Source organism: Tyto alba, unplaced genomic scaffold, assembly GCF_018691265.1.
Source record: "Tyto alba isolate M040663 unplaced genomic scaffold, T.alba_DEE_v4.0 Super-Scaffold_20, whole genome shotgun sequence".
Taxonomy (NCBI): Eukaryota; Metazoa; Chordata; class Aves; order Strigiformes; family Tytonidae; genus Tyto; species Tyto alba.
In genome coordinates this window covers 10,768,783-10,784,691 of record NW_024881283.1, presented here as the reverse complement: position 1 = coordinate 10,784,691, position 15,909 = coordinate 10,768,783, and the positions used below count along the sequence as shown (strand labels likewise).

General features: G+C 52.9%; 2 protein-coding genes across 2 annotated transcripts; one reads left to right on the top strand and one right to left on the bottom strand.

The window, feature by feature from the left end:
* Positions 1–7,267: 7,267 nt before the first annotated feature.
* On the bottom strand, positions 7,268–12,690 carry CDCA8 (cell division cycle associated 8). Its single transcript, XM_042793524.1, has 10 exons — positions 12,421–12,690; positions 12,200–12,328; positions 11,950–11,990; positions 11,343–11,418; positions 10,864–11,003; positions 10,481–10,560; positions 10,047–10,145; positions 9,730–9,856; positions 9,189–9,275; positions 7,268–8,820 (listed from the first exon to the last, which is right to left on the bottom strand). Exons 1-10 carry the CDS (start codon positions 12,500–12,502, stop codon positions 8,776–8,778), a joined length of 906 nt encoding a protein of 301 aa, XP_042649458.1. The 5' UTR covers positions 12,503–12,690; the 3' UTR covers positions 7,268–8,775.
* A 73-nt stretch (positions 12,691–12,763) lies between these two features.
* CUNH1orf109 (chromosome unknown C1orf109 homolog) lies at positions 12,764–15,677 on the top strand. The gene is made up of 5 exons (XM_042793554.1): positions 12,764–13,035; positions 13,893–14,072; positions 14,150–14,268; positions 14,802–14,911; positions 15,039–15,677. Exons 1-4 carry the CDS (start codon positions 12,764–12,766, stop codon positions 14,867–14,869), a joined length of 639 nt encoding a protein of 212 aa, XP_042649488.1. The 3' UTR covers positions 14,870–14,911; positions 15,039–15,677.
* Positions 15,678–15,909: the final 232 nt, after the last annotated feature.

Genomic DNA, 15,909 nt, shown 5'->3' with positions numbered 1-15,909 from the left:
GCCACAGGGCCACTCTTGGCAGAAATCACCTTTCCACGGGAAGCAGAGCCCTCCTCGAGCCCCTCTCCCACAACACGCCTGGCTCTGCCGCACGGCGGGAGACTGATCTGCAACCTGCCATTACTCACTCTCCCCTCCACCCTGCCTCTGGACTCGCAGACCGTTTTGGGAGTAAGCAGGAAGAAAATTCACAACCTTTTTTTAAGGAAATAGTGAGACAACACACAGGACCATCCAGCAGCACCTCCATTGCTAATGCAGGCTGTAGCAACGGAAAAAAAATCCGCTTGCTGCTCATCACACTAAATTACTCTGCAATTAGCGTTCTTCATGAAGGTGAACTAAAGCCCTTTGCAGAAGGGAAGGTCTGGAAAGAGAGCACAGCAGACATGTTTCCTAAAGGAAAACAAATAAACAATCTCCAGAGTTGGATTTAATTGCCGTGACAGCAGACGCGCAGAGGGGCGGGTGGGCTCCGCTGCCACCGCTCGCTGGGGACCGGCCCCGCCGTGGGGACCAGCCCTGGCCCAGCTCGGCGCAAGGGGGGTGTCAGGGCGAGCAGGGGCTGTTTCTGTGAGCGATGCAGGACAAGGATAAACTGTCCTTTTCCCTTGGCTTTGTGCTTCAACACTTCCCCCACTCCATCCCCGCGCTTTGGGGGCTGTAGCTGGGTCCCGGCCCCGCTCAGGGGTCCTGAGCTCACACCCAGGGAGGGGGTCGCAACAGCAGCTGAGATCTTACTAACATTTCCACTTACTACCTCACAGCAAATGAATGAATTTCAAATTGTGTATGAAACATGTTGGCTTCCCTGCTCAGTGTAGCCCTGAACTGTGCTAAATCAGCACGGTTTATACTTTATAAGGAAGATTGACCCATAACTAGTACCTATTGATTTTTCCCTTGAAAGCTGCTCTCCGCCAGTTGCCGCAGGGCTGCACGACACCAGCAGAACAGGAGACAACAGACACCATCAGAGCATCAGATTGCAGGAGCATATTTTCTTTTAATGAAAATACTCGTGGCTGAAGGTTGAGGTGCTCTCTCGGGGATGCTGGTCCCGAGGTGCTGGGAGCAGAGCCTGCCTGCTTTCGTGCCTTAAACACCTCACCCCTTCCTGTTCCCCCGTGCACCCTCTTCCACAGACACGCACGAGTGTAACTGCACCAGCAGCGACCCTGCGAGCGCGCCCGGGGCTGCCTCCCTCGCCGGGACCCCCAGCCAGCAGCCCGAGGCCAACAGCCTCCTCCCATGGGAGCGGGTGTTGGGCACAGGACAGAGGGAATTTCTCCCTTCCCTCCATCCTCCTCTCCCATGGTGGCTTCTGGCTCCAGAGGGGCCTTTGCTGGTTCCTTCAGAGGCACAGGCCTGGTGCCGGGGTGAGGGGCTGCGCTGGGGGCACGGCCACTGCCCGGCTTAGGGGCAGCAGCTGAATTTGAGGACGTGACTCTTCTAGTAATTGTCTTGCCCTTATTAAGGGAAATTAGATTAATTAGGTTGTAGCAGGCAATAAATCTTTCCCTGGAGAGACATGGAGGGTGCCTTGTAGTTCGGTCTCCATGTGTGATGTTAAAATTAGCAATTCTGTCTAATTCAATTTTTTGGTGTAATAATGCTTCTGGGCAAGAAAAGAGTAAAGCTCTGTGGCTTGTGTGTGCTAATTTTCAGAGATAAATAGAGAATTCCTTCCCCACTCTCATCATTGCTAAGGATGAAATTGCTCTGAAGTCCACACCCTGTAAGCTCTGTTTCCCACTGCTGTATTTTAAGAGGACGTTTATGCTTTCCCCAGCTCTGATGTGACAGCCGAGCAGTGGCACCCTGCAATTCCACAGCGAGGTCCAGCCACATCAATTTTCATATCATCTTGCTGTAAATGAGATTCACTGGACAACACAGATCTGATTTGCAGCACAGCTGTGAAAGAAATCCTGCCTTTAAGACAGCTACCATCTATGAATAAATTGGATAGACTTATTTTGGTCTCCCGACAGGCTCAAACTTTCTGTCGTGAGGCTGCGAAAGCCAAGACGCAGCCTGCCTGGCGGGCAGCTCCCACGGAAGGCAGTACCCGACGTACACCTCAGGAAAGGGCTGGTCTTGCGGAGGGTGCACGGCACCCCCCGCTGCCTCACCCTGCGGCCAGAGGGGAGCTGGACCCCCGATGTGCTTTGCAGAGGACTGGACTTTTCAGGCAACCGGCTTCCCCTGCCGCCTTCAGAGGCATCCGCCCCCCAGGCAGCGAGGTCTGGGGCTGCCGTAGGGAGGGCGAGACCCTCCTCGCTTTGCTGGCGGGACGCGGAGGGGTGGGCTGTGGCCCAACAGCATCCCCCTGCCAGCCGTGCTCACGGCCAGGCCTGAGGAACAGCGGTGGGCTGGAGGAGAGCAGGTACCGCACACGGGACAGCCCCTTCCCCCCAGAGCAGCTCCCCAGGAACTCGTCTGGATCATCATCAAATTCCCTACCCAGAAGCTAAGCTACAGTCCTTCCGTCTCCTTATACAACCTCCCCAAGCCTGATTCTTGCCAGCCCACGTACGGCTCCCTGCTAAGCCGTCGGGCACTTGCCAAGGGACTGCCTGTCTCGCCTCTGAGCACACACACACGTGGGGAGATGAGCAAGCACCACAGCAAGGCTCTTCTCCCACCACACAGCTCCAGGATTCACCCGGAGTCCCGCAGCACAACCAATTAGAGGAATACGAGCTGCAGCTGAATCCACAGCAAACAACAGTGTTTGATTTGCTTCCTGGAACCCCCGTCGCACAGTGACAAGCGATATGGGACCAGTCGAAAGGCTGGAAGGTGCCAGAGGGACCATCTCGTCACGGCAGATGGTGAAGGGCAGAGCCCGGCTGTCCGGAGCGGCGTGGACGTCGTTAAACACGGCGCAGCACGGCTTCCCTGCGGCGAGATGCCAGCCCGGAAAACCCACCACCACTCACGTCTGCTAATTAATACATTATGCCTAATTGAGTGCCCAACTGCTAAATGATGTCAGTCAGGTTAATTAAATGTTAAATCTTTGTCAGTTAGCAAGAAAACAACCAACCAAAAAAAAAACCCCACAAAACAAAAAACCAAACCCTCACCAAAAAAAACACCCACAAAGGAAGAAGGGGAAAAAAAAGCAAAGTTAAAGCAGCTTAAGTAGCGTTGACAGGCTGTGCCGCCAGCTGTTGAAGAGTAATTCAAGGCTTGTAACTCTGGTCTGAGAGCATTCATTCCATCAGCAATCACAGAGGGAAAGGTTTGATGAGCCACGGGAGGCAGCCGCAGAGCTGAATCCCTGGGCTCACTTCTGCTCCGTCCGTTACTTCTCCTTCCACGGGCGGACTCTCCGTGCTTCAGCGCGGGGACCACTCACCTCTGTGCAACAGGAGTCTGACGCCGTGCCAGGGAGCACCGCTGGCTGGGCCGCCGCATCGCCGGCTGCGATCGGCACCGCCGGCTGCGATCGGCACCGCTGGCTGCGATCGGCACTGCCGGGCTGCGATCGGCACCGCCGGCTGCGATCGGCATCTCTGGGCCACGATCGGCATCTCCGGCCGCGATCGGCACCGCCGGCCGCGATCGGCACCGCCGGGCCGCGATCGGCACCACCGGCCGCGATCGGCACCACCGGCTGCGATCGGCACCGCCGGGCTGCGATCGGCACCGCCGGCTGCGATTGGCACCACCGGCTGCGATCGGCACCGCCGGGCCACAATCGGCATTGCCGGGCCGCGATCGGCACCGCTGGGCTGCGATCGGCACCACCGGGCCGCGATCGGCACCGCCAGGCTCACCTCCCCGCTGGAGATTATATTTCCGCCTCATTAAAAACTGCGCGTTGCTCAGCTGTGAACTGTTGGGGGATTGAAGTCAGAGCAGAGCCAGTGTAACGTCCCAGCTGCAATCAGGTGGAAACACACGCTGCGATGGGAGTGTAGAGGGCACCCGTCCCCACGCAGAGCCGAGCCCTGACCGAAGGGGACGGTGTCACGCGTGACAGACTGACACGAGGAGTTTGAGCTCCTCGCTGGTCCCAGACAGCCCCCTGCGATTCACTGTGATGCGGAAACTCGTATTGCAAAGTCGGTTTGTGCACGCTCTGACTAGGACAGTTTGTCACATTGCTTAAGCAAATAATATCTTTTCTGAAAATATCTTCTTTTGTTATTTCCCTAACCCCTGAGACTCACCTGTGTTTTCCAAATGACTCACAAATTCCACAAGTGGATGAATTTTTGGTGTGCGGAATATCATTACTGCTAGCTGCAGACTTTGAGATACAGCCTGTTCAAACCTCGCCAAAATGGCAGGGGCTTCCAGATATGCATCTCGTCTTTGAATTTGCACCTCTCCCAATCACTTATTTAGGGACAAGAAATGACATGTGAACTCTTCTATGCCTTTTTCAGTGATTTCAGGGGACTGTTTCCCCTTCCTATGCCCTTCAGCTGACCCAGGAAACATGGATTTCTGGTGGAATTATACAGGTCAGCTGTAGGAGTTGCATGTGCTGTCCTGCACCTGCAAATCAAACTCCTGCATGAAAAAATTGCCTAGAGACAGCTCTAATTTGTTCTAAACTATCATCCCTTCTATCAGCACGCAGGGAATTGTTATCTATTTATTTCTTACAATGTCACCGAATCAGTGACCACCTGCAAGGTGTCCATGATGATAAACGCTTGCTTTGTATATGAAGCTATTTCTGACAATGCTTGATAGTGCACATCTATCAAATTGCCTGGAAGAGCCACCTATTAGGATCATTATCTAACACAGTCCCTTTGTGGGAGTTCAATGTCAGCCCATCCTGGGGAAGGTACCTCACTAGGTTCCTCTTCTGCTCATTATTTCTCTAGATTGATAGTTCCACGTTTCCATTATGAAGTTGGGCTGAGCGTAGGTGTTCTCACACCCCCGGAGGGCCGTAGCCCCTCCGGGCGCTCGGGGGGCGGCTGCACCCCCTCGGTGCGAGCCGGGGCCGGCCGAGCCCTGCGCAGGCAGGGGAAGGCAGGAATGCTTTCTGCCCTGCAAGGCTGCGCTGACCCAGCACTATAAAAGCCCTGGAGAAGCACAGACACGCCCTGTCAGGGCTGTGCTGCCCAAAGGACCACCAGCTCTCCTTCCGCAGCTTGCTCTGTCCCAAGGGAAACTTATTTTGGAAGAGCTCTGGTCCAGGTCAGGAGCTTTGATCTTAAAAAGTCAGTGCTCAGCAATCTTTTAGCAAACCGTGGCCATTACTCCCCACACCACCCTTCCTACAAGAAAGCCGCAGCTCTCAGTCCTGAGCAGTATTCACCGTGACTGAAATTACAACCAGGAAAAACGCTTTTTCTTATGGAACCAGCTGCAAAACATGGGGGCCTGAACTCCTTGTGCAGAGCCTCACCTGTGAACGCCAAGCAGAGGCCCCCGGGGGTCACGCAGTCCAGTTCTTGGGAAGACCACAGGCGAGGGCGATGTTCTGAGCAGGCACCTCGGCGTCCCTTCGCCTCCGGCCAGCCCCTGAGCCAGGCCCGCGGCAGGCTCGCTCTGTAGGCTGAACTGCTCTGGCCAGAGACGGATGCAGCCTCTTCCAACCCGACAGAATAGTTATTTTTCCTGTGTCGCTTTTTATTTCCCATTACTTAAAGAGCAGCTCAGACTACAGCCAGGCTGACATAATTATACAAAACCTCCCCCAAATCCACGAAAAAGGTCAGACACAGCTTCCTTTTCTTGCCCCCGTAATTCTTGAACCGAAGAGGGAGGTTCCAGCTTTGTTAAACAAAATGCAACTGCCAAGTAGTGTGCAAAAGGGTGCAAAAGAAGTGATGCCAACAATTTACATGAGCAAGAAAACGGCAGAAAACTAAAATACTGCTTCCCCATGTTCTACAGTAGCACATGGTGCAGGCAGCATGCAAAATGGATTTAGATGATGAATCTGTTTAGCTATTAGCTGCCAGATAGCATTAATTCATGTCAGATGCAATTAACTCACTCTGACTATTGGAAAAGGAAGCTTGAATATTAACAGCACTGTTGGCTGCACTGCACTGGGAAGGCCATGCTCCAGCAGCGTCACCTCTGCTGAGCTATGCTGCCTCCCCATTCTACAGAGCAAATTCAGCACAGACGACCCAAACAGGTACAAACCAAAGTGCAGCCGTAAGCCCCCAAGTCCTACAGATTCTACTTCTTCCAGTTGATAAATTCTATTTTTCAAGCAATTTTTTTGCTGTAGACATAAATAATGTGTTAACCTGAATAACAGCACAAATATGGCCTTTCTTCCTCCAAAAGAATCAGAAATGTCTGGCTCATAAATCTAGAGTTAGAAACAACAGAATGCCTCTGCTGTTGGAGCTGGGTAGGCAGGCTTGCAGGGACACGGGCTTCCACCTTTGCAGTGGGCAAGTCTGTGGAAGTGAGAAAGGCTGGAGAAGCAGCATCTGCATCTCTACTGCTCAAGGCTCATTAATCTGGAGGAGTGCGACCGTCTAGTACTAGGCAAAACCGTTAATTCCTGGATTCACTAATTAACAGTTCCATACCTCAGCATTAAACAGGAGATGGAAACGGCTGAGCGTAACAAGCCTGTCAACGCCGGGCCTTAACGATTGTAACTAGAGCTTTTAAAAGCAGACAGTATAAACAGAATTCTCTAGGCTAGCTAAACATTCTAGTTCATTTTTTTTCCCGGTAAAGACATGTTTAAAGCAGAATCTAGACTTGCACTTCTGTATCCAAGTGTGTTAGTTTTATTTACAGCTTAACTACTTATTTTATTTTTTAATTAATACGTTCACAGAGTCCAACAACAGCAAGGCAAGTGTGCTTACACTTTAGTAGTTTACAATATTGCCACCTGCAGTTAGGACTTAGAAGCTGCCAAAACCTCTTAAAGAGCGATTTCCAAATACATGGTATATACGGTATATACCTGAGGTTTGCATTACAGTAATATGCTTGCTTTTTAAAGTAAATTCATGTATGAATGCTGTTCTGCAAACTTTCTCCCATGCCACACGCTACATCAAAGATTTACCACAAAGGATAAGTTACCTCTGACAGCAGCTTTTCCCAGTCTTCCTTCTTAATCATGCTGTAGGCTTGGCTTTAGCCAAAAGCAGAACTTTAACAAACCTAGAAAAATGACCAAAGTCTCAATGCTTTTGTTTATAGCCTCTTCAGAGGCTTAAATCAAGTACAAAAAGGTCTCTTTGGAATGGACGGTGTGCCAGCTAACAAAGAAACAGGCTTATTTCTAGAAAAAAAATCTTAGACAAAGTTAGAGAAGCAAAGTTTTTTTACTCCAAATGCTCTCTTAACATTCCAATTAAAATGTTCCCATGTTAGCTTCCCTGCTGAAACAGAGGATTATCAGGTTGCCTCATGCGGATGGTATTTTACATATTTGACTTTGTATGATCCATACAGACTAATGCTTCAGGAATTGTAGCTAACCACTTTTAAGGGATTCCACATCTTAGGTCAACAGACAAGAGACGTGCCGTCTCCCATCTGTACCAACTACAGAGATTCACAATAAAAATGAAACCCTGGGTTTTGAATGAGGGGAGTCTTACATTTTAAGACTTTATGCAATCTTCCCACAGAAAGCTAGTGCTTCATAAAGAGCTCTGCTTTTCCAGGCTGTTGAGAAGTAGGACGGCGGTTGCAAGAGAGCAAATACAAGACTTCTTCCCTGCTTCCTTTTGCAAGGAAGTGTTAAGCCACGCGAGTGCTCCACTCCTGCTTACATTTTCAAATATACATACAGTAAAACCCTTTCCCAAGAGGCTACATTTAAAGTTGAATTTGCATGAATTTGAAGTAGAGCAAGATTTTGCTGTATTTTCTATAAGCAATGGGGAAAAAACATTAACAACTGAGAAAGCTGTTTTGTTCTGTTCAAACAGCATTTACTGGATATGGCTCCTTGTCAAATCCACCGATCAACTCAATTTAGGTGAGAAGAAAGGGCAAAACAATGCTTTGACTAGTCCAAGCTTTCTTCTTCCCTGTCTATACTCAGTTTCAGGAGTACTGCTCCTCCTAAAGATTCTGAAGGGGGCGTAGGAAAAGCAAAGTTCTCTCACATTAGAGATATTCCAGTAGCTGTAAAGTTTCTCTCAGTAACCCAGTTAAGCAGCAGTCTAGCTGATCGATGCTGCTAAATTCAAGTACCTGTGATCTTTTATTTCTTTAAAAACAATAAAATACAGAAGTTCACTATAAAAACCTCAAAGCCCGATATAAATACAATGGCTGGTCTACAAACAAAAGGATTGCTATTCATGGCAGCATCCTGAACTACAAGAAGTTTTCCATTTAGTCCCAGGCACCAGTAACTTGCCTTTAGGCATCTCAAGTACTGAGATGGTCATCACCTTTTAAGCACATTTGCAGAGAAAGGATGTGCCTGGAAGGAAATGCAGCAAATCTCATCTGCTGCTTTCTTTGCCCAGACAGATATGAACTCCAGTCACTTGTGTCCACCACTTACATCTTCTGCAAGACATCAGAATAACCTTTCTGCCCAGGTCTGCAAGCCCAAGATAACCGTATCTTGGTCTCAACCTTAAAGGAAGTAGGAAAAAGGAAGTATTTTTTTCCTGAATTAAAAAATGCAATCTATTCTAATCCCATTACATATTGTAAGTAGAAAAATCAGTTCTTAACTTCCATTCTGTAAATTAATGGAAGGAAGAGACAAATTAGAAGAAGAAGTAAAGGTAGCAGAGTCCTAAATGTAACATTCTGTATTTACAGAGAACTGTCAACACGAATTGAGTTTCATCTTTGGCTCTTTGCACCACTGCAAGCTTGTGCGAGACGAACCTAGAAAGAAAGAGAACTTAATCAGTACTCTAAGAGATGCTATTATGCCCCACAACCACTTACAACTTCTCCCTTAAGTACAGGACACTCTTAGTTTTGATTCAGTTTAATCAAAACATTGATAATAGTTCTTTTTCACAAACTGCATGGTTTATCTAATTTGTATTAAGCTAAATGTGATGTAAAGCTACTCCCCCTCCCTCCCTTCTCAGTTCATGCTTCTTGACCACTGACATGAGCCAAAATACAAGACAAGGGGGAGAAGATAAGGAGTTTCCATTACAGCTCAACAGCCCAGTGACTAATGACAGAGTGACAATGCTGCCTTACAACTTCAGGTCATGACTGACAAAAAGACACAGACTTACTGATAGCTTCTTCATAATTCCTTGGGCCTCTGGATTCAGGTGAAGAAGATTCTTCTTGGTCAAGTCATTTGCTGTTAAACGAATGCTCTGTGAAAAAAAAAGAAAAAAAAAAATCTTAGGTTTTCTGTTTGGTCAGCTGTAGTAGCAGTAAGGAGCAAAAAAATAAAAAATCCAAGCATACTAGGAGACCACATACAGGTAGGGAACTACATTCAGCTTGACCAGAAGCTCATCTCATACCTTCTTTGCAGTGCATTAACATGTTACTGCCAGCAGAAGCTATTTTAAATGTTACTTAAATGCACAGCCAAAAAAAAAAAAAAAAAAAAATCATTCTGCATTCTGCTTTGGCCAGCTTGAACAGCTCCCACTTTTGACTAAAAATCTTTCAAGGTTCTTTTTAAGCCAGATCAATCCCATGATAAACGGCAGTGGCACAACTAAAGAGACAAGAGTGTGTGACCTCAAACTGGTAAGGCCCCCAGGAAGTTACAAGCTATCCCTTCAGCATAGATTTTACATATTAAAGTTCCTGATTTACCTCCCCTCCTCCAACAGGGACTGTAATGAAGACGTCACTGCTGTCAGCAAGGGGGCTGCCATTGGCAGAGATGGTGTAAACACGTTCATTTACTGCAGGTGTGCGCAACCCCGGTGTCTTGAAAATTCTGAAACAAAAAGTTATAGGGAAGTAATTTCACTGCAATTGCTTGAAGCACTTTGACTAAAAGCCTTTCATTTCAGGTTCAAAGAGCCGCTGAGGATTATGTTGCGAATAGCTGACAGAGACATACATAAAGCAAATGGCAAGGCACTCTCCTACAGGGGAGGTTGACAGAGAAATTCAAGAGTACAAACCTGGAATCAAATTTGGGTGTGACCATGGAGGTTCCTCCTCGAGCACAGAGATCAACAATTCTACCAGTAGCTGGGGTAATAAAGCTGGTTTTGCTTGATCTGCCAAAGGGAAATAAACATCTGCTCATAATACTTTTAACAAATGCACAAGCAATACCTTATCAAAGACTTGAATGAGGGTATCACCACAGAAAACCAGAGGTTCTTACTAAGCAAAGGTAAGCCCCACTGCTAGGGATAGCTGGTCATCACAGGAGAGGAATCTGCCTAGCTTTCATTCACTGCCAGTCACAGATTTTTTTTTTTTTTCCTATAGTGGCACAACTATATCAACCAGCCTACTAAACTATACTCCACTGAAATTAAGAGTTATACTAACACTACACACTTATTCTCCATTCCTGAAATCCAACAAAAAAAATATCCCCAATTACCTTTTACTCATGCGCTTCACTCGTGCTGAAGGAGGTCGTCTGCTCCTGGACACTGGCACTTTTTTAGTGGAAGCTTTCACCTGAAACACACGTTACTCACCAAATCAGTTACTCCACTCCCGTGTGACAGCTGAGCCCACCCTGAACAAACGCTTCCATACAAAGTGTTTGGCTCAATAGGCCCCTTTTAATGGCACAGGAGTCCAGAAAGAAACACCATACAAGCTTCTGTGATCTTCTCCTACTGCTAGGAGCTTCACAAAGTGATACCTGGCTTGAAGCCCCCCCTCAAAGTATCCCAGACAGCTCTGTGATCGTAGGCATCATCTCAGTAAGTAGTTTCTATCTTGGGAATAAAGTCATCGCAAACAGTAACTATTTACCTTTACAGTTCTTGGATTAACGTTTGCAGCTTCTAGTTCTGGAAGATATTGGCTATCGTGTTTTGCTTTCTTTGCTAGAGGAAGCAAAGGAGGCTCTGCTTCTTCTTCGGTAGCTTCAACATCCTGTTTAGATTTTTCCACTAGAAAGAGAAAGTGTTATTTAAGTTGAAAGTAAATAATAATTTCACATTAATAGCTAGCAGCGGAGGGAAATGGTAAACAACCACAAGCATTTTTGGCAATAATTTGCTTCTGAAATCCAAATTCCGATGTAATCCAAATGGTTGACAGAGCACTATTTTGAGTGTTTTAATAAAATTAAGCAGAACTACTGCAGACAGTAGGGACAAAAGTAGGATTATTTTCCTGCCTTTAAATACATTGAGGGGTATAAGTAAGAACTGATTGATTATTCACAGTATGTAAACCCCAACATGCTGTCATCTCACTACTTGTCACCACATTTAAGACAAACTGACCTTTCTTGATGATTTTTAAAGGAGTCTGGATCACTTCTGCTGTTAATTTGTTTATTTCCGTTATTTCCAAGTCTGTCTAAAATTAAAACAGTCACAACACCATTAGGATTATCAGTAGCATATAGTTCTGAGAAGACCAAGTTGTAGAGCACATTCCTAATTATTTTACAGCAAGAATGCCTCTATCTTTTCTGTTTGGCTCAAACTGGGACTCTCACGTTATTCTGGAGGCGACAACAACATGCGAGGTCTGTGTGTCATTCAGGACTAACACGCCTGACCTGGCAGCCGCGAGTACGCCTCACCTGTGCCCTGCTGCTCAATCAACTTAGAACGGCTTTAATTTACTGAAAAGCGCACGTGCTCCGAGGGACCTGGGATTGAAATCCAGCGGGTAAGGAGAGCCCAGCAAGGCGCAGTGTGTGTACACAAATCCCGTATTGGATACGACGGGCATCTCTTACTGTCGAGGGTTAAAGCAGCATCGATGACAGTATTTGCATGGCCTCTGCTGTTGCAACGCTCCTACAGACTCAAGAAACGCCTCAGTTCCACCAGCAGTACGCAAAAGCATCCGAAAAGACTAATACTTCTGCTAGATACCTACCCTCGCTGCCTCTTCCAATGCCTTCTTGCTTCCTCCTTTAGCTAAAAGGAAAACATTTTTTAAAAAAACCCGCTAAATATCTCGGACAGCCGATCGAGCAAACGCAGCCATAGCTTAACGCGCCACCCCCAGGGTGCAAAAAGCCAGCGCGAACCAGTTCAGCGGGCGGCCCGCCGGCCCCTTTGCCGCCGGGAACTGCCGTTACCGCGGGGAAACGCGCCGCCGCCCCCCCCCCCCCCGGCCCCGGTACCGAGGTAGTCGAGCCAGTTCATCTCGCGGAGCGGCACCGGCAGCCGCAGCATCTCGATGTTGTACAGGTTCTCCGCCTCCTTGGCGAGCCGCTGCTCGTTCGCCCGCAGCTGCTGGACGCGGCTCCGCACTGCGGGGACACACGGGCGTCAGCGCCGGCGGGACCGGGACCGGGCCCCGCTCCTCCCGTTCCCCGCTCCCCCCGCTCCCCCCGCTCCTCACCCTCTCGGTCGAAATCCTTCAGGAAGGCCGCCAGCTTCCTGCCGCGCGCGCTCGCGCTGGCCTTCTTCCGCGCGGGAGGCATGGCGGCGGGCCGGGGCCGGGGCCGGCGGTCAGGACCGGCGGTTAGGGATCAGGACCGGCGGTTAGGGATCGGGACCGGCGGTCGGGAGTCGGCACCGGCGGTCGATGCCGGAGCCGGGCGCCTGGATCGGTGCCGGGAGCGCCGCCGCCCGCCGCGCGTTCAAACCCAACCGCCGCTGCCGGGCGGCCAATCAGCGCTCGGCGCGGCGCGGCGCGGCCGGCCGGCGCTCGGCGCGGCCCGATGACGCAACGCGGGGCCGCCATGGCGGCGGCGGCGGCCGGGCCGGAGCCGGGGCCGCTCCGCGCGTGGGCGGCGGCGGCGGCGCGGCAGCACGCGGCGTGGCGCGCGGCGCTGGCGGGCTGGGCCCCGCCGCTGCGGTCGCTGTCCGCGCTGGCGGCGCAGATGCGGGCGGCGCGGCGGGTGGCCTGGGGCCGCTCCCCGCTGCGCGACTGCGGCCGCGACCTGCCGGCCCGGCTCTGGCGGAAGCAGCGCGGCGCGGCCGAGGCGCTGCTGGAGGAGCTGGGCGGCCGGCGGTGAGGCGGCGGGGCGCGGGGGGGGGGGGGGGGACCGGGAGCCGGGGCCGGCGGGGGGGCGGCGGGGCGCGGGGGGGGGGGGACCGGGAGCCGGGGCCGGCGGGGGGGCGGAGGACCGGGAGCCGGGACCGGCGTGGGGGGGAGGACCGGGAGCCGGGGCCGGCGTGGGGGGGAGGACCGGGAGCCGGGGCCGGCGGGGGGGGGAGGACCGGGAGCCGGGACCGGCGGGGGGGCGGAGGACCGGGAGCCGGGACCGGCGTGGGGGGGAGGACCGGGAGCCGGGGCCGGCGTGGGGGGGAGGACCGGGAGCCGGGACCGGCGTGGGGGGGAGGACCGGGAGCCGGGACCGGCGTGGGGGGGAGGACCGGGAGCCGGGGCCGGCGGGGGGGCGGAGGACCGGGAGCCGGGACCGGCGTGGGGGGGAGGACCGGGAGCCGGGGCCGGCGGGGGGGCGGAGGACCGGGAGCCGGGACCGGCGTGGGGGGGGGAGGACCGGGAGCCGGGGCCGGCGGGGGGGGGAGGACCGGGAGCCGGGGCCGGCGGGGGGGCGGAGGACCGGGAGCCGGGACCGGCGTGGGGGGGAGGACCGGGAGCCGGGGCCGGCGTGGGGGGGAGGACCGGGAGCCGGGGCCGGCGTGGGGGGGAGGACCGGGAGCCGGGGCCGGCGTGGGGGGGAGGACCGGGAGCCGGGACCGGCGTGGGGGGGAGGACCGGGAGCCGGGACCGGCGTGGGGGGGAGGACCGGGAGCCGGGACCGGCGTGGGGGGGAGGACCGGGAGCCGGGACCGGCGTGGGGGGGAGGACCGGGAGCCGGGGCCGCGGGGCCGGCGCTGAGCGCTCCCCGCTGTGCCGCGCAGGGCCGAGCTGCGGGCCGTGCGGGACGGCGCGGCGGCCGGGCTGGGCGCGGCGCTGCGGGTGTGCGAGCGGCGGGCGGCGGAGCTGGGCCCGGCGGCGGCCCTGCGGCGGGGGCCGCGCTGCCCCTCGGTGGCCGACGCGCTGGAGGCGCTGCGGGACCTGGAGCGGTACTACCGGCGGCTGTATCCAACCGCGGCGGGCGGGCGGGCGGCGCGGGCGGGCTCGCCTCCCGGTGGGTTTTTCCTTAGCGCGCACCAAGGTACCTGGAGAGCGAGCTGCTCCTGCTCCGCGTCAGCTGCGACGACCTAGACGACATGGAAGCCCTCCCGCGGTCCTGGGAGAGGATCTTGGGGCGCTACGACGAAGACGTCGTCCAAGGTAGCTCTGCTTGCGCCCGGTGGGCCTCTCGAGAGCCCCGTGCCGAGCTCTGCCCCACGGACAGCCCGCGGGCTCTGCCCCACGGACAGCCCGCGGGCTCTGCCCCACGGACAGCCCGCGGGCTCTGCCCCACGGACAGCCCGCAGGCTCTGCCCCACGGACAGCCCGCGGGCTCTGCCCCACGGACAGCCCACGAGCTCTGCCCCACGGACAGCCCACGAGCTCTGCCCCACAGACAGCCCGCGGGCCCGGTGCTGCAGGCCGGTGACCCACCCTGCTCAGTTCGCAGCCGATCTCTGAGATCTCAGGAACCACTCCGGTTGTAGCTACTCGCCTTCGCGCCCCAGGCGCAGCTGGAGGCAACATCCCTCCTCGCAGTGCAGCAGGGGACTTAGTAGACCGAGCAAAGCGGATCACCAAGTTTTACCTACGTTTTCCTTTACTGCGTTTAAAAACAAGTTAAATTTTTATGGACACAGATTACAGATAAAAAACGTTAAGCTAATGGGGTTGTTTTTTTCCTTCCAACTCAGATACACTTCTTAAGATCTCTCTGTTTGTGGACAACCAGCAAGAGCTGTGCAGCTCCACAGACTCGTGACAGAACAGGAGGGACTGATGTTGACCAGCTTCTACGAGAGAGGTATGTGCTGAGGTGACCACAAAGAGGATGATGATGAGTTGAGGAAGCTTTACAGGTGCTTTTTGGAAGCTGAATGAGTTGGGTACTTGACCCCCAGTAGGAAATGCTTGGACTGTTTCATTTGCAGGTGGAAATGGACTGAAGAAGAGGCTGAGCTGAACAAGCTGGGAAGACAGAGGGGAGTCGTCTTCAGCCACGGAAGTCATCCTTTCTTTTGCCCGACATGGATATTTTGTATGCTGAAAAAAATGCTGAGGCTTAATGACTTGAGGTGTGCCGCTAACAAATGAGCGTGACATAAAGTCCAGCAGGCTGATACCATGTAAGAAAGATGTTTAGGTATTATCCTTACAAATAAATAAAAAAATGTCAAATTGAGGCTTAAAAGCGGTTTGCACCTCGTGCCTCTGAGCATCGTGTTTGCTTTCCTCCCACCTGTACATTGAAGAGGAAGGAGCAAATTTGGCTTGAAAAACTAATTACTGAGGTGCATGGACATCTGGGTTCTGACACAGGCAGTTTTCGAGTGCGTTAGAATATGATGTCTCTGCTGGGGCATGTTTAAATCACAGTCGTAACACTTCCCGCTCTGTGGCAGCAGCAGTGGCAGGTGACAGTTTTGGGGACATCTTCTGTTGGCCATGACACCGATGCCCTGTGACGTTCCTGGGGAGGGGGGGACGCCTGTCTCTATATAACATACTTGGTAAGGAATTGTAGCTTCCCAGAGAAGGCCAAATAAAGAATCATACTTGTGCAGAGTGTAGATGTGCTCGTGCTCTCCGTGTTCTGGCGAGGCAGGTCCCAAACCCGGGGAGTCCGTTGGCCACCTGAGGGCACTGCTCGACCTGCGGAGCGGCCGCCGGGGCTGGGGCTGCCAGCGCTCCCCGTCAGCTAGCAGGCCTTCCTGGGTCGGTGCTTTACGTGCAGTTCTAATTGCAAAGACAAATAACGTCACCCCCTTGGCCGTGCTATGGCTTCCGGGTGTCGTGGCCGGT

What these genes read in the sequence shown, in the direction of transcription:
- CDCA8 (XM_042793524.1), bottom strand. Translation starts at nt 12,502, where the DNA reads ATGCCTCCCGCGCGGAAGAAGGCCAGCGCGAGCGCGCGCGGCAGGAAG. An exon ending in GAAGGATTTCGACCGAGAGG is followed by an intron (nt 12,329 to 12,420) that starts GTGAGGAGCGGG and finishes GTGTCCCCGCAG; the next exon opens with TGCGGAGCCGCGTCCAGCAG. An exon ending in TCCCTGTTGGAGGAGGGGAG is followed by an intron (nt 9,276 to 9,729) that starts GTAAATCAGGAA and finishes TTTTTTTCACAG; the next exon opens with AGCATTCGTTTAACAGCAAA.
- CUNH1orf109 (XM_042793554.1), top strand. Translation starts at nt 12,764, where the DNA reads ATGGCGGCGGCGGCGGCCGGGCCGGAGCCGGGGCCGCTCCGCGCGTGG. An exon ending in GAGGAGCTGGGCGGCCGGCG is followed by an intron (nt 13,036 to 13,892) that starts GTGAGGCGGCGG and finishes TGTGCCGCGCAG; the next exon opens with GGCCGAGCTGCGGGCCGTGC. An exon ending in CGACGAAGACGTCGTCCAAG is followed by an intron (nt 14,269 to 14,801) that starts GTAGCTCTGCTT and finishes CTTCCAACTCAG; the next exon opens with ATACACTTCTTAAGATCTCT.